Genomic DNA, 26,477 nt, shown 5'->3' with positions numbered 1-26,477 from the left:
GAAGCCCAACTGTCAATCCGCGCTAGAAGCATTCCCGATTGGGCGACGCTTTGTAAAAAAACCTAAAGGACGCTTCTTTATAGGCCGCACTACATGGCGCAGTGGCACGTCCTTTATGACAAAGCTGCGTCTCTTCCCTTAATCACCTATACCTACTGGCAGTGCCACTGAAAGTTGTCCCAGAGTTTAAACCCCATTGTTCAGCATGTTTCAAACATTAGGTCCTGTTGGAAGCCACAGGTGTCTGTTGTAGAGTCGTACACAAGCATAGATTGGCGGCAGTCACCCTTTGTTTAGGATGCGGTTTCTAGGATCTTTTTGGCTTCCATACTGGGTCACAACATGCATTCGTTTACAGGGACATTGAGAAGAAATTAGGCCAGACTGTATCAAAATATTATGGCGATGTTCTGGCAAAGAGGCTGCTTTAACTAAAATGATGCTGCTGAAAACTAACGTAAGAAAAAAAAAGAAACACGTGTCGCCGCCGCCGACTGTTTCCAAAAGCAAAACTGCGGGAGGTCAAGCTTTCCGGCTTTTCCGGCTTGGACCCTCAGCCAGGTTGCACCTCCATTTCATTTCAAACAATCACGGATTCTTCTTTGGCACTAACGTCGACAGTTTAAATAGGGGTCGGGGAAAGCAGTAATATATTCAATACAGTTTTCCAGAAATAAATGCTTCTGCTGGCGAACAAACATACACAGGGGAATAAAGAGCTAAATTATCTATATTTTTAAAGAACACAAATTGAATATGTTTCCTTATGCGTTATTTCAATCGCACAGAAATTGAAGTGGATGGCGGCACAGACCTTTGGCTGTATTTTAGCGATGCTCGTCTCATTGCAAATAGCAAAGCTGCCTCGTTTTGTGTTCTATTCGTTTTTGTTGTTGTTTCATTTAATTTGCTGTAAGAGGTTTGCTCCTTCGCTCCTGGGTCAAAGTTTTAGTAACTTTTTTTTGTTAATACGACTTATCGCCCATTTATTTAGCTGAGTTTTAGGAGTTTTTGAGAGTGTATTCCCCTTTCTTGGTTCTCGTCTTCTCGCCATGCGGGTCAGGTGGCTGCACAGGTATCTTAGGAAGGTAGCCAATATTTCACGCGTTTGTACTGCGAAATTTTTATTCTTCCGCTACCTGCATGGCTTCTCCGGAAGACAGAGGATGCGGTTAGCGAATGAGTGCTCATTCACCGTCTACCTCTTGGGACAGCTTTGCTGCACCTCATAGATGTTTCAATTTATCTATTCAATCTGCAACGAATATTCTTCTTGCTTATGATGCGGGCATAAATTTTACCTTCTAAATCATGGATTGACAATCAAAGGGTTTTATGCACCGTCGTGTGTGAACGGTGAATATTCTGGCCAGCCTTGAAAAATTGAATCGCTGCTTGAAATTATGCCATAACGTGTTTTGGAGTGCTTCACTAGTAGGCTTTGGGAAAGTATACCGATATGATAGCATTTGTTTCTTGCTGCCAGAAAACAAAAAAAAAATACCAGTGTCTTTATACGATGTCTAAAAAAATAAATAAATATGCTGCTTGAGCATTTGTGCGGCTTCTGTTTACCAATAAAGACCACGACGGCCGCCGGCTTCACTCTTTCGTGCCGATGTGGCTAGGTGTGTGGCATATCAGTGGCACAGGTGAACTTGTGTAACAGTTTTGCCTTGCGGAAGCAGGCGTTCCCCTCCCTGGGCTCAAGAAAGTGATGCTTGACAAGTGTATAATTCACGTGGTTTTTGTTCTATTCTGGTGTATTCATGTTGTCATGTACACGCAAAAACCTTCTTCGTGGCGTAGTGGTAAGCTGGCCTGCTACGCACCGCTTACATTCGCATGGGCATTTGGGAAGAGTAAGCGGTTGACATGCTGTTCCTTGCCAAGATGTAATTTTTTTTTGTAGCGAAAGCTCCACTAGGCTAGCAGAAGGTCATTTTGTGGTGCCTGGCACAGGCCACTGCAACGCATGCGCCGGGACCATGGCAACCAGTACCATGGCAAACATGGCGCCAGGCCGCAGGCGTGCGAGACGGGGACGCTGCAATTCTGCCGCGACATTTCGACCTTTGAAGCTGAATAACGGCGCGTCTACTGAATGCCCAGTTCCTAAGAACATATCTTCGAGATATGTGTTAAGGCCTACATGTGTAATTACGGGCATGTTAATTACAGATGTCGAAACCAAGCGAGTACCAAATTTCCTCCACTACCAGTAAATTTCCTCCGTGCATGGCATGTAGTAGAAGCGCCATCATGCGGCACTCATTGAAAACCCCTCTCGCAATGTACGGCGCTGGACCAGCAGATGGTGCAGGTGGCGGACCGCGCACAGCTTCCGCGCCGCGTGAAAAAGAGGCGAGAAAGGCTAAGCGGGCGGCCGAGACGCCCGAAGAACAAGAGGAACATCTCGCGAAGAGACGCCGCCAAGCTGCTGAACAACAATGACGGCGTCTCGCCACAGAAATGTCAGTAGACTGAACTGCTTTCGTTACGTATATCCTGGCCTAGCGGAGCTCAGCCAATGCCAATATTTTTTTACTCGCAAGTCTCGAAGTCTTTAATGTGCACGTTTGTGAGGCGCTTGAAAAAGTGATCGGCGAAATTTTAATGGAGTCAAATTATATTCCTTTGATGACGCAGTTGCTGGATGGACAATCTGGAAGGCTACAACTGGATCACGCTGGCTCCTGGCCTTTTCTGCCTCTTTGTAAGAATATTTTGCTTTCAGTCCAAAATAAGCCTTCATAGAACGCACTCATACACAGTATGAAAGAAGCCAACAGCCACAGAAACCAAGGGGCACAGGGGATTTTTTTTTTTTAATTTATTTACTTTGTGGTGTTGATCAATTTAGAATATTACTGAATATGTTATCGCTTAAAGATAATTGATTAGAAAAGCAGAAGAAAAAACAACCACTGCCGCCGGTGGGATCCGAACCCACGACCTCCGAATTACGCGTCCGGTGCTCTACCTCTGAGCTACGGCGACGGCTGTCAAATCTACTGCTTTCGGGGGTATTTATGTTTTACAAGTAACCTAACTTTGAGAGTGTTTATCAGCGCCACCCACGTTCATAAGCGGCGGACGTAGAACGTCCTGAGTTACCGCAGGTGTGACGTAGAACGTCATCGAACAGAGAGGGTGGAAGCTGCGTGAGAACCCTCTTATGCTTCCTATGGCGTCAAGGCTGCCAGAACCGAGGCCCTCGCTAAGCAATTAAGCAAACAAGGGAAGGGGAATGAGGGGCTCGTTATAAATATGAAAGAAGCCAACAGCCACAGAAACCAAGGGGCACAGGGGATTTTTTTTTTTTAATTTATTTACTTTGTGGTGTTGATCAATTTAGAATATTACTGAATATGTTATCGCTTAAAGATAATTGATTAGAAAAGCAGAAGAAAAAACAACCACTGCCGCCGGTGGAATCCGAACCCACGACCTCCGAATTACGCGTCCGGTGCTCTACCTCTGAGCTACGGCGACGGCTGTCAAATCTACTGCTTTCGGGGGTATTTATGTTTTACAAGTAAGCTAACTTTGAGAGTGTTTATCAGCGCCACCCACGTTCATAAGCGGCGGACGTAGAACGTCCTGAGTTACCGCAGGTGTGACGTAGAACGTCATCGAACGGAGAGGATGGAAGCTGCATGAGAACCCTCTTATGCTTCCTATGGCGTCAAGGCTGCCAGAACCGAGGCCCTCGCTAAGCAATTAAGCAAACAAGGGAAGGGGAATGAGGGGCTCGTTATAAATATGAAAGAAGCCAACAGCCACAGAAACCAAGGGGCACAGGGGATTTTTTTTTTTTAATTTATTTACTTTGTGGTGTTGATCAATTTAGAATATTACTGAATATGTTATCGCTTAAAGATAATTGATTAGAAAAGCAGAAGAAAAAACAACCACTGCCGCCGGTGGGATCCGAACCCACGACCTCCGAATTACGCGTCCGGTGCTCTACCTCTGAGCTACGGCGACGGCTGTCAAATCTACTGCTTTCGGGGGTATTTATGTTTTACAAGTAACCTAACTTTGAGAGTGTTTATCAGCGCCACCCACGTTCATAAGCGGCGGACGTAGAACGTCGTGAGTTACCGCAGGTGTGACGTAGAACGTCATCGAACGGAGAGGGTGGAAGCTGCGTGAGAACCCTCTTATGCTTCCTATGGCGTCAAGGCTGCCAGAACCGAGGCCCTCGCTAAGCAATTAAGCAAACAAGGGAAGGGGAATGAGGGGCTCGTTATAAATATGAAAGAAGCCAACAGCCACAGAAACCAAGGGGCACAGGGGATTTTTTTTTTTAATTTATTTACTTTGTGGTGTTGATCAATTTAGAATATTACTGAATATGTTATCGCTTAAAGATAATTGATTAGAAAAGCAGAAGAAAAAACAACCACTGCCGCCGGTGGGATCCGAACCCACGACCTCCGAATTACGCGTCCGGTGCTCTACCTCTGAGCTACGGCGACGGCTGTCAAATCTACTGCTTTCGGGAGTATTTATGTTTTACAAGTAACCTAACTTTGAGAGTGTTTATCAGCGCCACCCACGTTCATAAGCGGCGGACGTAGAACGTCCTGAGTTACCGCAGGTGTGACGTAGAACGTCATCGAACGGAGAGGGTGGAAGCTGCGTGAGAACCCTCTTATGCTTCCTATGGCGTCAAGGCTGCCAGAACCGAGGCCCTCGCTAAGCAATTAAGCAAACAAGGGAAGGGGAATGAGGGGCTCGTTATAAATATGAAAGAAGCCAACAGCCACAGAAACCAAGGGGCACAGGGGATTTTTTTTTTTTTAATTTATTTACTTTGTGGTGTTGATCAATTTAGAATATTACTGAATATGTTATCGCTTAAAGATAATTGATTAGAAAAGCAGAAGAAAAAACAACCACTGCCGCCGGTGGGATCCGAACCCACGACCTCCGAATTACGCGTCCGGTGCTCTACCTCTGAGCTACGGCGACGGCTGTCAAATCTACTGCTTTCGGGGGTATTTATGTTTTACAAGTAACCTAACTTTGAGAGTGTTTATCAGCGCCACCCACGTTCATAAGCGGCGGACGTAGAACGTCCTGAGTTACCGCAGGTGTGACGTGTTACAGTATGTTACAGTATGTGTTACATATGAGCCGACGCTCTATTTATCATTTGTCCCAGTACGAACAGAATTTCGATCAATTAGGAGAGTTACACAATGCTGTCTTCTCGATACGTGTTTTTTCTACTTTACGATGAATCATATTTTGCGCGTGAGCTTTACGGAAAGCAAGAACGAAGGAAAGAGCCTAATATACATGCATTACTCCTCCATGCATAAACCCCTCCTACTCACCTTCCGTCCAAACTTCCAAAGTTCGTCGGAAAAAACGATCAATCTGAGGTTAAATTCACTCGCATCCGTGCAGTTTATTTGTGAGCAGACCCACTATCTGCGCACCAGCAATTCGTATTTGAATGAAGCTTTTCAAATTCAGTCCATACCTGTGATGTTTGGGCGTGTATTACGAGAATGCGGCTCGGGCCGTGTTGTTGGGCTTGGGAGGATAGTTTCCAAGCATAAAAAGTTCAGTTCTCAGAGTGCTCATTGAATACGGTATATTGATATATTTGATGATCTAGCACTGCAACTTTTATTTCCCTCACAGGCCTGAGTTTTACATTATTTATATATGAAACCTTTTTGTGGAACGTCTTTACCTAATATATTATTACAAACTGAACTTGCGATATAGTACTTCTTTGTGCGCTTTTTTTCTAATTTCACTTCTTAAAGCCGAGTATCGATGAGAAATTGGGACATACTCGCACCTTACAAAGCTTTTTTTATTTGTAAACTCCGAGCATTAGCCCACTACTGGTCCTTGGTATACAACCTTGCGAGGTTTGGGTCTTCTATTACACGATAGATGTAGCAGAGAATGTCCTCTTCCTCTTTCTCATGTCCCCTTCTTCCTCCAGGAGTGCTTGGCTACACTTAGGGTCGTCAGGAGACTAATATGCCCCAGCAGAGCAAGCTCTCTTTTTCACAGGCTCTCATCACTCGCTCCAAATTATCTTTCTTGCCCTCCTTATCTTCGGCTTTGCGATTCTCGGCATCTTTGCACATAGCCTTATCACGGCTTGTTTTTGACCAATTCCATTCAAGTAGCATAATTTTTTTTTCAGTATTGCATCTTCCTCTTCTAGGATAAAGTCAATTGGGCGTATGTGGCATCCCATGGCGTATGTGGCCTTGGACGTCTATATGCATGGCGAGGATATCGTCAATAATCTTGTTTAAGCGCACCGTAAAGTTGTTTGTCTATCGATACTATGTAGACCCCTCCCTTGGACAGTCCGGTCTAGCACAGGATCGCTTGCAATAACTTGGCCTTAGATGTTAATACTTAGTTTCATATGAAAACTAGTTGACTGGGGAAGCCTAGACAAGCGTAGGAAACTTTTTGAATATAGTCTCTTAGTTTCTTTCCCCCTTCAACACCGGGTTGCTGACGTTGGAAGGACTGTTGACTCTGTTTTTCCTCCCAGATCCACAGAGCTTACGAAGGTTTGGGCGTCGATTTTGTCTCTCCATGAAAGGGCTAAAAGAAGATGTCGGCTGAAGGCACCGTTGAATTTCTCTGAAGACATCAAATCTGCGTCTGCTTCAGATAACTTCGTGAGGTTGCTTACAATTCGTAAAAAGTGTTTCGGAAAGCGCTCATCAGGCTTTTTCAATCAAAGAAGTCAGAAAATGGGTGTTCCCTCTGCGTAACTGATATATTGTGAGATAGAAGTTACCGTCAGCGGACTGGAATGAACAGTGTTCTTACCAACAATGTATCCTGCAAAATAGAAGCTTAATTTAGGCGAACAAGTGTTTCGCTGGATTTAAAGATAGTTACCTAGAAATACTACTGCTTGCACCATTGTCCCGAGCTTCATAATCTCGCCGCCCAAGTATGAAGCGCAAAAGATAATTCCAAGTTAGCAGAAAACACAAATGTCCTCTCTCAGGCTTGCAAAGGCTGATTCCTTGCCCTGTGGAATCACTGCTGCTGCCAAGCGCAGCTCAAAAGACATGATCTTAAACCGCAAGGGCAGCTACGTCCCATGTTACTGAGCGGTTTTGTTTTGAAAATATTTATATAATTTGCTTTGATTTAGCAACACCCGCTTCACGAACAGCTTGAAGTTAATTAACAAAAGGAACATGATGAAGCGTAAGAGCTGCTCTGTGGTATGCTTCTTTTGTGGCCTGGGGCATAAGTCCCTCTCTTATGTTGATTCATTGGCGGTAACAAGCGGGGAACTATGCTGAGCCGTTTTTAACGTTACACGTTACTACATCCAGGGGCTTTTTGAAGGTTTTGAAGTCTCACGCAGCCGTTCTTAGACTTGGTGCCTAAGGATGGCCGCTTGGCGGTGCACACTCATCCCTATGAGAGTTCGACTTGTTTCGATGTACTGCTGCTTTGTAGGTCGCCGCTCAAAGTTATTGCGTGTGGTCAGTTTGTCAAAGGTTCCAGTTTGGGCTGAACTCCTTCCGGCTTGATATCAATATGTATCACTGCATGAGGGTCATTTTAAGGGGTAGATGTCGATGGTGCTCTTGAGGTAAATCTCGAGTATAGTGTTATGCAAGTTCCATTTTTGGTCATTTCATTCGAGTGGTCTGCGACGAGCTCTAGCCCTTAAGCGTAGAAAGCTGGGCTCGTTGGTTGCTAGTGCTATTGTGAAATATTCAAGCGGCTAAAAAGACACGGACGAAGGTAGACGAGACAGGACGAACGGCGCACTTCAGCTGAGGTTTATCTCACAAACAGGTATTATACACAAAGGGGGGCGCAAAGAGTAGCAATCCAGGACAAGATAAAACAGCCATTATCGAACAAATGCCTTCTGCATTTGTTCGATAATGCCCCACTGGCGAACTTGACCGCCTAAGAGCCTTCCTTTATTAGACGAAGAAATAATATATTCAACTGCAGTTTTCAGCTCACGCACTCTTCAAACCAAATGCGGCTCCTTGAATCGCCAATAAAGCAATTTACCCATCTCCTTTTCAGTTATGCCAGGCGGAGCGATATGCCTTATGTGTGACACCATCTGCGTTTGCATTGACAGTATTATCGGACGTTGTACGCGCTACCAAAACCGCAGCTCGGATCTCTCCTTTCAGATAAATGTGGTGAAAGTCTTTAGCAGGTTTCCTTCAAACTTGACCCGTTCCACCATAGATGCGCCATGGTTCTTTTATGACGTCCAAGCCAGTTCTACTAGTGCTAAGAACACGCTTCCAACCTTTGCCACATAATTCTACTTGACAACTGGGGCAGACACATATTATTGGAGCGTGCCATTGTTTATAATCATCGATACTGTTCTTTGAAAAGTTAGGCATCAAACTTTTTCGGCAGTTGTAGGAGATGGAGAACCAGAAGGCAGGCGCTACTCGGATAGCAGTTGTTATTGTAAACACTGAGATGTAATTCTGAAGGCCTTTCTTGGTTCTGGGGATTGACCGAAGTGCCACATAACGCTCAAGGCTTCTAGTAGGGTTTTTTTATGGGGGTTTAACGTCCCAAAGCGACTCAGGCTACGAAGGACGCCGTAGTGAAGGGCTCCAGAAATTTCGTCCACCTGGGGTTCTTTAAAGTGCGCTGTCATCGCACAATACACGGGCCTCTAGAATTTCGCCTCCATCGATCGAAGTTTTGGGATCGAACTCGTGTCTTTTGGGTCAGCAGCCGAGCGCATTTACCACTGAGCCACCACGGCGGCCACTTTGTAGTAGTATGGCAACTTCCAGTGAAGTCCTTTGCGCCATTTGGATCGGACGAAGAGCTGAGAAGTAAACCGACGAGTGTTCAGAAACCAGACGTTCTGTTTGGTGTGTATTTCTCTAAACTGCTTCACTGAACAAAAGGCGACGCTTACGTCGATGTTGTAAGATAAGAACGATAATCACCAAGAGCTCTCGTAGAAGAGAATACGGCTCTCTCACAATGCAGACATTGAAGTACATGATTGCAAATGTAGAGGCTGACGAATAAAGCAGACAGAAAAATATTCATTGTAAAACGAACAACAGATTTACACGCAGTGCAGACGGCCTACTGCAGGTATTTTCGCATTGTACGGACTACATGGCCTTCAATATCATATTGCAATATTTGAAATGTCTAAGTTAGCACTATACTAGCTGCTCAGCCGATAGTAAAGTGCCAGCTGCTGTAATCGACCTTGAGGCATTTACTCATTATTCGCTTAGTTGGGCCGACAAAGGCATGCAGAAAATTAAATGCGCTGGTAGTAGCCCCGCCGCACAACAAGAGCAGGTTAAAACCAAGTACGCAGGACCAGACTAAACTAATAAAAGGAAACTGAACCTCTGTTCTAGGAAGATAGCATTTCACCTCACGACAGGAGGTGTGGGTACAAACAAAACCCTTAGCCTAGAGTACTCGACACTTTGTCGTTAGCATGCGCCACCGTCTCTCTCGGCAGACCAAAACAGTGCGTGAGTGCATAGCCGACGCTGTGGGCTATATGTTGTAAGATAAGAACGATAATCACCAAGAGCTCTGTTAGAGGAGAATACGGCTCTCTCACAATGCAGACATTGAAGTACATGATTGCAAATGTAGAGGCTGACGAATAAAGCAGACAGAAAAATATTCATTGTAAAACGAACAACAGATTTACACGCAGTGCAGACGGCCTACTGCAGGTATTTTCGCATTGTACGGACTACATGGCCTTCAATATCATATTGCAATATTTGAAATGTCTAAGTTAGCCCGAGCGGATATCCGCAATACAGCAAAGGCAATAAAGGGCTATTTCCGCATTGTTCGACTGCTTGTTTACTTTGTGCACGAGTTCGTGTTGAAGCAAACACTGCAGAAAAGCAGCCTATGGATCACATATCTACGGAAGCACGAAGGACCTCCTCCTGTTCACTCTTGAAACACAGAACATTAAATATATGTGGGCAGGCAATAAATCTTTCATTTAAATAATATGTATAGAAGGTTTCCGCTGTCGCCGCCGGTTAACAAGTCGGCTTCATTTAGGAAACGATGCACACGTGCTTACTTGGTTAAGCCCGCCACAGACTTGATAATGTTGCATGTTCTCGAGAACGTAGGCAGTTGAGCTGAGTTTTCAAAATAGCAAAATAGAATAGGTGTCAGAACCGAAAAGGTTTTGTTTCTGATGAAGCTTTGCCTGGCCAAGAGTGGTTCTCGGTTGGCTAGCAATTAAAACACGATCAGTGTCTGAAGACAAGAGAAAGGAGCCTGAAGGGCGTAGGTCGGACTCTCCAGCCAGTGGTAGCTTTCGTGATAAAAATATGTCAACTCAATTAATGCTCGTGGAGTTACCGCAGAACCGTGGTGAGACATACCGGCGAATTCAACCTAAACAGTGTTGCTAACAGTGCGCCTTCGACACAACAAGTCAGCATCAAGCTTCAGAAGTGTAAGTAGCACTTATCGCAGCAACAGCAGCAGCACGTGCCTTTTACACAATCACGCTCCTTCACATGCGCCACTGACTGCGCACACTTCTCGACTACGGTATCCACCACGTCCCTGCTCGTTGCACATTCATTGTTTGTTTTTGCTACAGTGTTGTGATAAAAAATTACCGTGACAAGATAGGTGGCAATGTTCTCAGTTTGCTAAGATAGATACTTGAAGAAAACAGCGCAGCAGCAAGGACAAGAGAGAAGATGGGAGAGGCAAGGGCTTCTCTCTTTCCCTGTTGCTGCGCTGTTTTCTCGAGTATGTTCCAATTCGCTCAACTGGCCGTTTTACTGAAGATAGACACACAGAGACATTTGCAATGAAATGTATTGTGCAAATATACGCGAGTAAATCTCCACTACATATCGTTGTGCTCTGATAAAACGTGATTTTCGCTGCGAGAATTATTCAGGAAAAGCCGTAACTTGGGCTGGTAGACACGTATTACAAAACGGCTGCGCCCTCGGTCATTCTATGGTCGGGTCGATTCTTTGCTTTCCGTCGGTTACGGCTTTACCCAATACTTCAAGTTTACATTTTCCGCTTCTTTTTTTCCAGGCCAACTTCGTCTTCCTCTGTAACATAACTCGGGTCCTTGTCACGAAGCTAAGGAGCGCCCACACAACGGAGCCAAGCCAATTTCGGTGAGTTTCGCGGAACGTTGGACTTCTTCAAATACATTTGCATGCATAAGACATGGACACAGTATCGAAGACAGCACTGCCGGTTCAGATTTAAGAGAAGAGTGTTTGCCGAGGACGAAAAAGACTGAGATAAAGTATTTACGAATAATCTGTTGCTTTTTTTTTTAGTTTACGTAGTTCCCCAAGATTATTTGATCTCCACTACTGAGCTTCGCCTGTCGCAATCGACGCTTTGACAACAAGAACGCTGACACTAGCTCTAGCGCAAAGCTGCTTAATTCTGGACTCTTGCAGCCACCTGATACTCTGACCTTTTCAGAAATTACACTACTCACCGCTGACCGAGTCGCCGTGCTCTTTCTAAACTTGTAAAAGTTCACGGGTAAGGCTGACCGAATAGCGCTCTCCGAGCCAGCATCGCAGCAGCAGAGACACGAGAAATAAAGTGAATTTAAAAGGAATTTATGAATTTATGAATTGGCATCCCGTCGTAAGATAGCAAGACTCTGTCTATTTCATAAACTTTATTATAATTTTCCCCAACTGCATGAGATCCTAATTATGCCTCCTTTAAGATCATCGCGACGTTTGTTTAATTGCCATAGTGTTCAACGCATTCATGGTCCAACCAATCCGTTCAATTCCTTGTTCTTGCCAGCTGCCATAGCGGAGTGGAATGTCCTTCCAGACAGTGTTGTGAATGAAGTTAATTCCCTGAAATTTAAACAGATGTTAATTGATTTATTTCCCTAATAATTCATGTTGAAGGCCCTTTTTCTTTCTTTTTCTTTTGTTTACCTACTCACTCGCTTGTTTTTTCTTTTGAAGTGTTCACAGCTGTATTTACATGTGTCTAAGTTTATGCTCCAAACTTTGTTATTTGTGACTTGATTACTGTTCCCCCCTCCTTATGTAATGCCTCTGGGGCCCTTAAGGGTAAATAAATGATGATGATGATGATGAGGATGATCCTGTTGGTCCGAAGTAATGTTTTTATTTTTGATAAGTATACGCACATAGACCAGTACTCATTGTTGTGCGAATGACTCAACCGGCTTACGGCTAGCCATTGTAAGCCTGTTATCTGGTGCAGCACAGCTGCAAGCGGCATATAGCCCTCCCACTTTCTTACAAGGGAAAATGTATTAAATGCCCGACGCGTTAGTTTAGTTTAGTTGTCGGCGCTTTATAATTTAGTTACCCGAAAGAATAAACCAATTTCTGCTCAAGTGAAAGTCTACAGTGTGTCCTTCTGCATGAACTTTCTGGCTTTTTATAGACCTGAGCAGGGCCAGTGCATTAAGTCCTACAATAAATGCGGCTGTTGTGCCTTACCAGACTTTGGATCGGATCTCGCGCTGTAACACTTTTCGCTGTTTTTCCGATCTACTAACACACCTGAAGGCCCCACTCTCGGTTCATCGCTTACATTACAATGCATGCATCACAGCTCTTGATGCTGGTAGCAACCGCTTTCATTTTTCCATGGCAGCGTGCCGAGAAATGTGCGCGGTTAGTAGCAGTCCGCCAGCAGTCGTGGTGTAGATTGCCACGAATGATTTTAATGCTGGTCTGCTCGTATTTTTTGGAAGCGACTAGGTTTATCTAGAATGATCACAGCCAAGCGCTAGAGCTTCTTCGGAGATTGTCGTTGTTACTTTCGCAGTTACTAGGAAGGTTCTTTCTGAGCTCGTGAATCCCAGGCGAAGACAATTCAGCGCGGGCGAGAGCAGCGGATATTCTGTTCTTCGACGGCCACCGGGCACGCTTTTTGCCATCGCCTCCGCCGAGTTGTTGAGTTTTCTATAGGCACTAGAAAGCCCAATAAAAAGTTCATTTAAGAACCGCATCTGTCTGCTCTTCCATTACCAACGGCGTTGTCCCCACCACGTGAGCGTATATAGAAAAATGATAGAATCCTAGTAACTAACGCATTTAAAACGTTTATTGAACACATCACGCTATACTACCTTAATGAGTATTTTAATTCGATCGCCTTAAAGGTTCCGTTCTGCAGAGAATCCAGCGTCGGCGTTGTCGGCATTGTGAGCAAAAAAGCAGGGAGCCCATCTGCTATCTAGCTTACGTGACACTGTGACGTCATCACAACCAGCACACCGCGGCAGGTGGCAACGTGTCCACCGGATTCTGAAGCAACTGCCCACACCGACAGGTGGCATATAAATTAATAATTGCTCGCGAGAGGTTGCTCGGGAAGCGCAACCTGGGCCTCACAAGCCCCACCAGTTGCTGTGTTTGAAACAGCCACCTACCGGTCCAGCGGCGCGTCACTCAGTCGCTGCAGCACTCCACCAGGAATGGAGTGAAGACGGCCAGGATTCTATGAGTATTGAAGAATATTTGTGCCTGAGTAAGGATGCGCGAAGACAACCCCAGGCCGCTGAAGGGATCCGTTAACGTTATCGTTTCATAGCACTAAGGAGGAAGTGAATTGGTTCGTGAAGTTTTTGTTTGACCTCAAGAGAAGAAGGTCACTATGCATTCCCGTAAGTGAAGATTTGCGCATGTATGTCTATTGGTGAAAAAAAAAGTTGCATAATTTTTCAGCTTTTCAAGTACTAATCCTTTTCACGATATTTGATGACTATTTTGGCTCATTTTTTTGTTCGTGATGCAGGCTGCTTCATAGATTAACGGCGACGCACAACGGCACGTTCCTATTATGGGCTGCTAAATCCTGTATTTCGACTAATGCCTCCCTTAGATAACGAAACAGCGTTAAGCGTACCGTTTAGCAGAAAATCCGGCGTTGTCGTCGTCCTTGGCTGCGCCGTACGTGAGCGACAAATCCGGATTCGTCTAAAAGGTAGCTACGTCAGACGTGAAGGGGCGGGTTTGAAAAGTGATTAAAACATTAGAAAACAAGTCATCAGAAGATGGCAACATGATTAAAATGTCATTAGGACATGTCCGTATATAAAGTAAATGAATTGCGCTCAACAAAAAATTGACGTGCGGCATGATAGTCGGGCACCGAGCCCCTTGCGCTTACGTTGCGAGTCTGGAACACAACTCATGGGGCATGCAGGCATGTTCGTACAGCTTGGTTAAAGGGGGGTTTCAATGTAGGCCGCACGGTATTTCATATGTTGCGGAAACAGTATTCCTGCCTCCCTGGGCAAGAAGAGCCGTTGCCGGGGCCCTTTAACGCTAAAACACGATACCTTTAAAGGCGGAGCCTAAGTGTCCACAGATCGTTTTCATTGTCGACGCAACACAACATTTTTCTTCTTCGCTGACTTTTAAACCCTTGCAGACGTTTTCAAACTTGCATGCTTTTTATTTGACCAAGATTTCAGCTTGAATGTATTTGTGGGACACACACGTGGTCGCAATATTCTAGGCTTAACGGCTTGAAAGACCATAGACACCAAATTTTGTTTTTGTGTTTTCTTTTTTCAAACGGTTCGTTAGACATTGGTATACATGGAACTCCTCGTGGTATTCGCCTGCTACAGCTAAATAATACATACTTGAATTTCTTCTTGACATTATTTCGGTTTCGGGTTCATCAACTTAGGGATGGCCGTGACGACGTTGAGGTTTAGGTTACCTGAGGCACAAAAAAAAACGGCAATATAACTGCTGATACGTTGTTTGCTGTAATTCTAACTTTTGAAGCAGGCTGCCTTAAGTGCAGTAGTGAGTTGAAACTACGTATCAGCGTTTATATTGTATTTTCTTTGCTCCTCACAAGGGCTAAAGTTCAACTGCACGTCAAAACCATCGTTTGATTGATGAAACCGAAACTGAAGCAGCATGAGGGAATAAATTTATTTATAAAATATTTAGCGGCCTTAGGCGAATACCCCGCGGTAACCAACGTATTCTGATGTCTGATGCATCATTTTAAAAAAGAAAACATGCAATAAAATTAGGTGTCTAAAGTGATTTAATGTCCGCCTTTCGAACGAGCCAAATTTTGGCTTTCTGATCTTGAAATAAATCTATTCGAATATAGAAGATTTTAGCCTTTATTAACGATCCAACAGTTAAAGTAGCTCTTTGTGCGCACAACATTCTACATTTCTTTCTCATTTTCCCTCCAACCATTATGTAATTGGTATTTACATATTTCCTGCTTTGTTTCCAGGAAAGCGGTTCGAGCCGTGCTGGTGCTGTTCCCACTGTTCGGCATGCACTTCCTGATGACGGTGTACCGAAGCCCAGCTAACTGCGGGGCCTGGGAGGTCTACCAGTACATCAGCAAGGCCTCAGACGGCCTTCAGGTGCGCCACAACACCACTCTTTGTCGGAGTTGTTTCACTTGACCTGCGGCAAGATCTTTTTGGTTGTCTTTCCTTCTTACACTCGTTTTGTGTACTATCGGAGACAGAAGTCTCCGGGACTCACCAGCCGAAGTCAAAGAATATAATTTTGTTATCAATCGGTGGCGTTAGACCACACCTGTAGGGATTAAAGGCTAACTAGCGGGCTGTAATGTATGGTAGCAAACTCGGGTAAGATAAAAACAAGAGGTTTAAACTACACCCCCCCCCCCTAAGAGTGGAATACTAGCATGCAGCGGCAATAGCTCAGCTCATCAACCTGTTGACAAAGCGGGAAGTGTCACTTAATTTTCACTATGGTTACTCTACGTCGCCACAGTTCCAGCTTAGCATGTTCCTTTGGACGAAAGTGTCGATATGGCTACAGATGTGATCGTGTGAACATTTCTTCTACTCATTTTATGTAATGGTGCGCGATGATAACTAATATTACTCTGAAAAAACAACGACATTTTCAAAATCAATACACTCTGGGAAGCAGATGTCACAGAGACGCGGAGACATTACAACCAATAAATAATTGCTCAAATCCTCACAAATCAACTGGCTATGGACACCAGGAAAGGGCCCTCAGTATTCCTGTCTGCATAATGCTATGTAGTCCTCGTATTGCAATTGCTGCTACGATCATTTTGAGAAGAGTACAGTATTTGATTCTAGTGTGCTTTTCTGTGATGTATGTCCTAATGATATGATCGCTGAAGCAGGTAACTCTTTAGCGCGTCTACATGACGGGCCACTGGTTACTGCATTAGAAATAAACACGTCCAAGATAAAGGCCGTATTTGTTCTTCCTCCGTATAACAGCTTTTCTATCAATACAAATTTGCTGTTAGGTAACTCAAAAATGTAAATAGATAATCCGTGCTTTCAAGACTCGGGGTAGTTTTGCATGGTGTAGTTTTCAACATGTTGCACCTGGGATGGTCGCGTGGAACATGTTTCCAAGATTTCAAATGTCGTAGGACTTACGGACACGATCAAAGAGAAGTTGCCAGGAAAGGTAAAGATTATTCTTTAAAGCGCATTGTTTGACTCTCTACTGCTGCACTGCGAAGAAAACTGCTTACGTTGCACAAAAGAATCTTGCGACACGTTTTCAATGTTCCACGTGATCACCTATCTTTGCCTCTGTATGCAAAATTGAGGATTATAAAATTAACCATATGTACCCACACCGCTTGTGCTTCACTTATAAAAATACGTCAAAGAAGGCATAAACTTCCTTTCTTGCTTAGCTTCTTTGACAAAGAAAACAACTTCGCATGATACATGTAGTCAGGAAACTTGAAATATATGGATACAAGAACAAGCTACGGACAGCAAATGTGTAAAGAAAAACTGCCAGAATTATTGAATATCTGTTATAGATACGCCATACACCGCGGAAACGCATCAAAGCAGCAGCTAAAATTGTGTTGTTCCAGCTTCAGTGTATTTCCTTGAATATCGATCAAAAAGCACAAAAAGCCTCGATGACCTACGTGCATGCCGACGGGCACAACGTCACATTCGACGCTATATGGATAAACTCGGTCGGCAAAAGTGGCGTGACTTTTGTTCTACGCTGGATGTGCGCCAACCAGTAACCAATATTTGGCGGATAGTTAGAGGTATGCGCACGCCACCTCAACAACTCCACCCCTTCGCTGCACTCTCCCTTCACGAACAAAAATCTATAAAAGAAGTCTCAGAAGAATACTGCAGGCTACTGTCGGCAGGGTCAGGGCATTCGACACTCTCCGCAAATGGTCAATCAGGCATCCCAAAGGCGGCAGTGCCAGCGTTAGACTTGCCTTTCACAATGGAAGAACTATCCACAGCTATCGCGGAGACAAATAGACACACGTCTCCGGGTCATGATGAGGTGACCTATGAAGCCATTGCAAAGCTACCCTACACCTCCCGTCTTCGACTCCTGGAGTATTACAATTCTTCCTGGATGACTGGTGAGGTCCCCACGGAATGGAAGCTGGCGAAAATTGTGCCTGTTTTGAAACCCTGTAAGCAGCCAACAAGCTACGCATCATTCCGGCCCATTGCCCTACTGAGCTGCGTAGGTAAGCTTATGGAGCGCATGATCTGCAAACGCATAACTTGGTTCCTAGAAAGCCGAAATGAGTTCCCCCAAGAAATGAACGGGTTCCGTCAAAACAGGTCTGCGACTGACAATATCATCTCCCTCGTCTCATCAATTCAGGAGTACCTTCATGCTGGGTACATCCCGACAGCCGTTTTCCTAGACATCAAGGCCGCCTTTGACTCTGTCTTTCACCATGCAATTCTCGCCACCTTTGCCAGTCTTGGCCTTGGAGGAAAGCTATACAAATGGATTGGGCATTATTTGAAAGAACGGCAAATTTTTATGACCACTCCAAACGGTCCAACACGCTTTCACGCAGTAGAGAGGGGCGTACCACAGGGAGCGGTGCTCAGCCCTCTCCTGTTCAATATTGCCCTTATACACATAAGAAGAAACCTTCCGCGAGGGGTCCATATAACAATTTATGCTGATGATATCTGCATCTTGACCGCATCAGGCTCGCGCTATATCACCCAGCAACGTCTACAGAGAGCGCTATTGCACATTTCGATGTACCTGGCTTCCAGAGGTCTTCGTCTCTCGCCAGAAAAGAGTGTTGCAATGGCGTTTACAAGAAAAACGATGACCCGATATCCGCTGCTCCTAGGCGGACGATCGCTACCATATGTACGATCTCAGCGATTCCTGGGTGTTGTAATCGACTATACTCTGTCATGGACACCTCAGATCAAAAAACTCCGCGAGAGGATCACTGCAGCATAGCAAGTGTTTAGGTTCATGGCGGGAACAAGGTGGGGTAGCAACTGCCGATCAATGCTTCTGCTTGAAAAAGCCTACGTTGAAGGAACCTTGCGCTACTGTCTACCAGTGTTTCAAAGATTATCTACATCAAGCAATCAGTCTCTCGTTGCCGCACGGAACAACTGCCTGCGAATATGGCTTGGCCTCCCAAAGGGTTCCTCTGCATCAGGAACAGTAGCGGAGGCAGGATGTCTCCCACTAGAGGTGATTGCCGCCCAGGAAACTATGCGTACCCATTTCCGCCATGTTCTTCAAGGGAAGAAGCACTTCCTGCACCGTGTCCACCTAACTCACAGCAACTCTAGCTTTGGCCAGGCAGTCCAGCTCCTGCCCATCCCTACTATTAATCAGCCACAGAAACTACTACCTCTGGCCTTTCCTCCATGGACACTCTCTCCTCTAAAGGTGAAGAAGTTTGTTCCAGGTGTGAATGCAAAGAGCCGCATGCCACAGGCAGCGCTTCTGCAAACTACTCTCGCCTACTTAACGGAGGAATATGACAGCACACCCATATCTTCACCGATGGTTCAACTACTAAAGAAACCTCTTCATGTGGCCTTTATGTGCCCTCAACAGGCCATGCCCTTTCTTACCGGCTGCAGCGGAGGACATCGTCTACGACAGCTGAGCTTCACGGCATTAAGGAAGCTGTTTCTTACATCCTGCGCCGAACCGCCGACCGTTGGGTTATCTTCACCGATTCGAAAGCATCTCTCCAGATCCTGGCCAACCTGCTGAAGAAAACGAATCACCAGCCAGTTTCCCTGGACATCGGATATCTACATCATTTAGCTATTGCCGCAGGCCACTGCATAACATTTCAGTGGGTACCTGCTCACTGTGGCATTCAGGCTAATGAAAAAGCAGATGAAGCGGCCCGTAAGGGCCATCAACATCGGAGATACATTAGAACTTTTTTTACGAAATCTGATGCGTCCCAGGTGGCCAAAAGTTTTGCTTCCGAAGAAATGTATCGGCTTTGGAGTTTGCCGACATATCAGTACCAATTTCTTCACTCAATCGACCCACATCTTAGATCAAGACTCTCACCCAGAATTCCTCGACATCTGGAAACACTTTATCATCGACTTCGTCTTAATGCTGCATATACAAACGGCTTACGATACCGTTTTAGACAAATGGACAGTCCGCACTGTGACAACTGTGCCGCGATAGAAACTGTGGAGCATATCTTGCTTGAGTGCCCTGCATATGCTAACGAGCGTGCGTACTATGAACATTGCATGCAGAAGCTCTGCTCAGTGCCCCTTACAATGGACAAAGTTTTAGGTCCCTTAGCCTGCCTTAGGCAACAGAGACTTGCAATGACTTTTCTATTCACATATTTAAAAGACATTGGACATCTCGATAAGCTTTAAATTCACTTGCACGTCACCTTCATGCATTCTTCATGCAGTGAACTTCGTCAGCCCATTTGACGGACTATGCACCCCATCACTCCTTAGGTTACATCAATACTCGCCATTGCATCCTTAGTACCCATTTCATGGACGCATTTTATCTTCGTTTTTTTTTTTACCTCTTCCACTATGCTCTCCTTCTGTCTTTATCTCCCTAATTCCCCTCCCTACGCAGAGTAGCATGCCAGCGATTTTTAAACGCCGGCTAAATTCTCTGCTCTTCATTAAAGAGTCTCTCTCTCTCCTTGAATATCATTTACTTTCTTCCTAATGTACATATATTAACGTTGTTTTCGTTGCCTTTAGAATTTTCGCGAGCTTTTCTCTTTTCAATTACTTCAGGTTCGAAATAGGCCCGTTTCTATGCGCAAATGTGCGTTTGTTTTTTTTTTTGCGTATGTCTTCCAGTAGAAACATGTCACCATGACATATCTTGAATAGCACTGAAACTGTCATTTTGTACAAATAGGCCTCATTGTTAATACCATAATGTTTCGTTTTGTTTCGTGCTCACTTGTTTTAGTGCGTGCTATCTTTATTTACTTTCTTTTTTTTTGCTGTGTCCCGCAGATGCTTATCATGACTGTCTATTTTTCATGTACTGCAAATTTAAATTTTCTATTTTGTCGTCCACTGAACTCTGTTTCTGTGGAAGCAATTATGTATTTATATTGGGGTGCGGAAACTCTCAAGCTCTTTTAACACGTTGATAGAAATAAAGGCTACTATTAATATTATTATTATTATTATTATTTGGAACAAATTTCCTACAGTTCCTCTTCTACTGTACTAAATGAACTCCCACGGAGAGCATAATGTTTGTAGTATGCGCACAAAGAATGCTGCCTTCACATACCTGGTTATCGATCACAAAACGAAGGGCCAAAGAAAAAAGAAACAGGTATGTTCGCATCTCAAGCCCCCATTGTACATTCCAGGCTACTTCCTGCAACAGCATAGCTTGACGGCGTTGCAGAAGAGGCTGCGGGAATATATGCTGATGAATTAGAGAAGTGCTGATTACGGTCGTAAGTTTAATGGCGAGCAGACTCTCAAGGGATTATGTAAAGGTAATCTGGACTGAGGGCAGTTCTAGGATGCAGCCGTAATCTTTAGGGATGCATTATTTCGCTAACGCGACGACGGCACATTCGAGACCCTGCCTTCGTAAGATAATGCCTTGGAAACCCGGACTAACCATGTGCTAGAACTTGTAAGTACTGATTAAAGTTGGGCGCAAACAACGGATACGAAATCTACGTTCGCAGAGTTCATGTGTCTTCTGAACCTGGGAAATGGTACAGAGCGTCGATGGGTGTCTGAGAAGAGATGGAAGGCACGCAAGATTACAAGTGTGAGGTATACAATCACTTGAGGATAATTTACAACCTAAAGCTAGCGGTCAGTATCCAGCTAGAACTTTAAACTATTCGCACAGCGGGAAGGCTGAAATTTTCGCAGTTTTTATCGTTCTAAAACCCGTGGTAATCTACTGACTACATGGCTCTTTGGGCGCTCATCGTAGCGAGGCTTTTATGTGACTTTCTTCAGTGTTTGTTCTTCCTTGCAGTTATACAGTTGTTTTTGTTTTTTTTCAGGGATTTTTCGTAGCTGTGATATTCTGCTACCTCAACGGCGAGGTAAGTGAAGCGTTCGTAAGATCTGACTTAATGACTGAAGCTTTAAAAAAAAACATGTTTTCATGAACATTCTTTTAAACGTTCTTAGCTATCGCCTTCAGTTAATTTCCAACAGCAATGCGAAACGCAAAATACCTGCAGTTTCTTGCCATCAAACTGAAATACAGCACAAACAGTGCAGAGGTATTTCCCGTAAAAACGTAGCCAAAATAAATAATTGGAAAATAAATGTAAGGTATCATCCCAAACGTTTTATTTCGTACTGTGAGAGAGTACAAGTCTGCAGCTGTTTGCAGACAGCCTCTTAGTTGCAGTGTCATTACTAGTCTCAAAATTTAAATTTATTGTTAAACCCCTTTACTACACTACAAGAGCAAAGTGATGCGCTAAGCTGCCCTCCCGCCGCAGATATACATAACTTGTAATTGTCGCTGACAAGTTTCTAACATGCTCATTTATGAAAAAAAAAACGATCATCTATGGCAAAAATGTAGAGGAAATAACAATATACCTTGGGCATCGCAAAGTTCTGAAAGCCACCTCCAACTTTAAACTCGGCACACTAGCTCATCGATATGGTTGGACATCGAAGAATGTTTTCGAAACCCTGCTTTTTCAGCGCTAATGTTTCATCAAGCCACTGAATATGAATATTGCATCAATTACGGTTCATAATGATCTTTTTATGTGTATAGCGTACCCACTTGTTTCGAACTTCGAATATGACCTGGCTTCGTGATTTAGGACGCATGTAGAGCTCAAGAAGGGGGTACGTAGGGGCGTATCCTGCTACAGTGCTCCGTTCTCTAAAAGCAGTCAGATTGCAACACGCGCAATAAAAACACGAACCACGAACCACATAGTAAAAAAATCAGAATAATAAAACTGTACGAAGATCCAACAATACAGTTTCCTTATTGATTTGTGAATCCGTAGCCTGAGAAATACGACATGTGTCTAAAAGTGCTCGTCAGAAATTGTTAAAGAGTAGTGGCCTGGAGGTTGCTCTCTTTCGACCAGAACAGATGTTACGACTAGAGTCGTTTTCTATCATGCTCCGTTTCAAAGGCTTCTCTGCTCAATGTCGGGCATGATGCATGGTATTAAGGAAGCGGCGTCTGGTTTTTTTTTTGCATGTTTATTAATTAAGCGTTGCATGTTTCATTCTGCTTAGCGTGTCATATTTTTGGGCTATTCTTAATTTATTTAAACACACCCCGTCCCACATCTTGTAATTTTTGAAGGTTTTGATAAAAAATATAACATAGAATACAATGCCTTAATTTCATGAAGATCTTTGAGCGGAAGAAAATGACCTCAATACGCCGAAAGCATCGTTTGCGTTAAAAGGTGCCTTTTTTCAAGTGGCCGTTCATATAATGTTCCCCGTCTCGATACTGTCTACGAACCATCAGCAAGATAATTTGTTAGCTTCCGCTTTGCAAATATGTGGTAGCTTTCTCAGTGTCTAAGCGCGAGACCTTCAGAAGTATTAACTGCTGCTGATTGACAGTAGTATTTATCGACATTTTGTGCACTGAAGTAAGCAGAAGTAATCTCCTTCACAACTATAATTATATTTGCCATCTTTTGAACGGGGAGCACCGGGGCCAGAAATCGAGAGATTCGCAGTCTATGTTCTTTTCGCATGGTTCCGTTTCCGACAGGTACAAGGCCAAATCACGCGGTCCATCGAACTCGTGAAATTGGAGTCGTCTCTTGCCAGGGCGAGCGACAGGAGGCGCTCGACACGAACCCAGGTCCTAGCTTGCTGAGCACGAAGGCCTCAGCACTGCCCTTTCCCCCCCACCCCGTCACCTATGAGGTCCTGGTGCTCTTGCACCGGCAAAGCGTGCCTGCCTGAACATCCCCTTCGTTCTGCTGTGCCTCGTAAGTATGGAGTGTTGTTTTCTGTATCCCGCTCCCGACATAAACGCTCCCTATTTTAGGGCCCGGCCCTCTTTAAAGAAAAAAAAAGCTATAAAGCTGCTCCGCTGAACAGATCACATAGTCCGTCGCTACCCAGAGAAAAACGAAAAAAAGTGACCATAGCCGAGTGGCATTTGAATCATCGCCAGCGCAAATAGAGCAACTGCGTTTTCCGTTGCCTTAAAGAATCCGGCTATCGCCACAGCCTAACAGCAGGTCCATACACACCTGATTTTGCTGTCCAAAATAAAAGAAAATTGAGACGAATGCTACACCTGCAGGAATTATTCAATTTTGACCTTGAGTTTCCCTCTCATCAGGTGTACTGAAGTAGTCAAAACGGAAACTAAATAGAGATTCGTACCCTAGGCCGGGGGCGTAAACGGAAGCGGTGACAATACCAAGCCGTGCCTGAGGCCAAGCCGGCACGTGATAGTCTCCGTGGCCAAACTGACCACCGGCGTCGGCTTCTCGGTAAATCACTCAAGACAGCCACAAGCTTATTTTCCACAAACCTGAACACCAGTGACACACTCGAGCCCTTATGATTCGCAATCCATCGAATGAACTCCACTGCACGGCGGATGTATTTCCCACTGACCTTAGCTGACCCCTACTTTCATCTGCTTCTACAGCCTATTCGCTGTTTTTGTTTTTGTGGTATGGCTTGCGGGGTTTAACGTCCCAAAGGTGCACGTGGGCTGCTAGAGACACCACCGTGGAAGCTCCTGATTGCTTCCAACCGCACAGCTGGTATTCTTTAACGTGCACAACAGTGGACAGCACATAGGCGTTTAACATTTCGTCTCCATTAAAATGCGGCTGCCGCTGCTCGGATTCAACCCTGCGTCCTTGGGCTGTCCTGCCGAAAATAACATGTCCATCAAGACCACGGGGAGTATTTTTGTCCGATTCATTACCTAGACATCAAGGAATTGGCGCCGCGGTAAATGAAATTTCAGCTTATGACGTCTTTGTACAAGTGGTTGGAAACTTATCAGCGAGGCTTCCACTAAAGCAATGTCTGCTGCTGCTTCTACAGGCACCCACTACATATACCCAAATACGGATTTTAGCCTATTAGCGACGCGGAATGACCGCGGTCGGTAGCAGACTACCCCAAATATTCTGCGACATTTGTAAGCGCTCATCATGGATTTTTTTTTGTTATTTTCTGGCCTTTAGTATTTCGTGTGCTTTTTTTCAGGATGTCTTTGTGTGGCTATGTGCTAGGACTGTGTATTGGTAGTATGCTCAGCAGGCATTGATGAAGGCTAGGCTCAAGCTTAAAATACTGAGGGCCTAATTCACTGTCGTTCCCTTTGCAACTCTCAATGTTTTCAGACACACTGCCCTGCTTTTATAGCAAGATAATACATAATTTCAAGCAATGCAGCAATAGTGGCTAGTTTGTTTTTCATCTTTAGGGTGTTGGAACGCTGTACTGAAGCACAAGGGCTTGCAACAAAGAACGGGAAGACGAGACACGTTACGGGCGCGACGAAATTTTAATCTCTTTACCTTTGTTTCTCCTCTGTCTTCGCAGGTTGTGTATTGTTTAAATCGTAACTACGGCAACCGGCGACAGCGGCATGGTTTCCCGACCATAAAGGTGCACAGGAGAGGCGTCACCTCTGCTGTCCAAGCGAGCTCTATCGAACGTCAGGCTTCTACACCTGAAGCTTCTGTCTGCCAGGAGTGATGCAGGCGCACCTAAATACTACACAGGTTTTGAAGAAGAGGCCAGGAAGTGACTGCGGCGCCATATTGATGAGTAGTGGTGCAGTCGTCAGAGGACTGCCAGGCGATTTCTCCCACCCCATGGTCATCAATCCGCAGAACTGGTCCACGTGACAATACCACCAACAAAACGAGAATGCTCACCAAATGCCCCAAATCCTCCTTGAGAAAGCAAGTGATACCTGCTCGTTTGCCCACCCTGGTGTGGCCAACAATGACCTCATTATTTACGTCGCACACTGCTGTTAGCATTGCTAACAGCCGTCGCGAACTGCTTTGAGCTGACGGTTGTGACACGCCGGACGTTTCAAAACCAACCTTTCCTGCATCACAGTGGAGCTTCTGCTTTTGTGGTACGGTGCGCGTGAAAGCATTTTCATCGACAAATAAGTGACGCTGCTAGCTGTGAACACCATGTGACTGCTCTTTTGGTAGGGATATCCCGCTTCTTTACATCCTTGGGTGGCTTGATGTGTGCATCTTTGTTTTTGGTGTGCTGAAAAGAAAAAAAAAGGCTCGAATGTGTGCACGTCCAAGAAGCTGTTATGTGTTCAATTTCCGTGCCCAACCGTGATGCTAAACTGTTGTCTTCTGTAAATTAAGTATTTATTTTTCTTATGAGCCTTTCCTGTCGAAACACAACAGGTCATAACTCAGGATGTGTGTATAATTAAAGCGTTAACATTTCTTTCTGCTCCATTAAAACAGCATTCCACTTCATAAATCTCCGCCATATTTTGTGTATTTACTTTCAAGGACAAAAACAGTGATTCACGTTCAGAGTCTGGGACTATAGTCGTGACGTTTGCTTCGCTGCACCATCTAGAATGTGATGGGGGTCATACCCGCGTTGAGAGGTACAGATCATCATCATCAGCCTATGTCCACTGCAGGACAAAGGCCTCTCCCATATTTATAACATAAGAGTAGCGCAAAACCAGGACGACGGACAAAAGGGGAGAGAACACACACCCACGACACAGGCGCTAACTTCCGACTGACGAGGAAAACCAAACCCAACCAAGTGAACTGAACCTGAGCTAAAGTAGCGCATGCGCTGACTTAAGAAAGAAAGCGAAAAAAAAAGTTGCGACAAAACAAATGCGATAAAAATGTGAGATCACGGATGTTTTGAACCCAAGAAGGCCAGCTCTCGTTTAGACAAGGAAATGAACGGAGCACTAACGCAGTTATCTTGTAAGGCAACAATCTGTGCAGCTTCCATAATTTCGCGAGTTAGCTTATCTCTACTCTCAGCAACGACTGAGCATTTGTCCAAAAAAAGGCACGCACTTGCAATCTTTGCAGTGCAGAGCTAGATTGCTGCCGGTATAAGTCTTCATGTTGTTATTGTGCTCTCGAAGCCTATCGTTCAGGCACCTACCAGATTGCCCAATATACTGCTTGCCACAGGAGAGCGG

At 44.7% G+C, this 26,477-nt stretch overlaps 1 protein-coding gene across 1 annotated transcript in view; it reads left to right on the top strand.

Moving 5' to 3' along the window:
* The window catches only part of LOC149343211 (calcitonin gene-related peptide type 1 receptor-like), a 39,165-nt gene extending 13,453 nt beyond the window's left edge, over positions 1 to 25,712 (top strand). Inside the window, exons 10-15 of the mRNA XM_089546907.1 lie at positions 2,650 to 2,716; positions 11,086 to 11,171; positions 15,286 to 15,421; positions 21,346 to 21,387; positions 23,055 to 23,277; positions 24,863 to 25,712. Coding sequence (XP_089403033.1) covers positions 2,650 to 2,716; positions 11,086 to 11,171; positions 15,286 to 15,421; positions 21,346 to 21,387; positions 23,055 to 23,162 — 439 coding nt within the window. The 3' untranslated portion in view covers positions 23,163 to 23,277; positions 24,863 to 25,712. The remainder of the gene's footprint in view (positions 1 to 2,649; positions 2,717 to 11,085; positions 11,172 to 15,285; positions 15,422 to 21,345; positions 21,388 to 23,054; positions 23,278 to 24,862) is intronic.
* The last annotated feature ends 765 nt before the right edge of the window (positions 25,713 to 26,477 follow it).

This window comes from Amblyomma mixtum, chromosome 5 (assembly GCF_055824585.1).
Source record: "Amblyomma mixtum isolate Tamu chromosome 5, ASM5582458v1, whole genome shotgun sequence".
NCBI classification, from domain to species: Eukaryota; Metazoa; Arthropoda; class Arachnida; order Ixodida; family Ixodidae; genus Amblyomma; species Amblyomma mixtum.
Note: the sequence above shows the minus strand (reverse complement) of the source record. Positions and strands in the feature narration are given on the sequence as shown.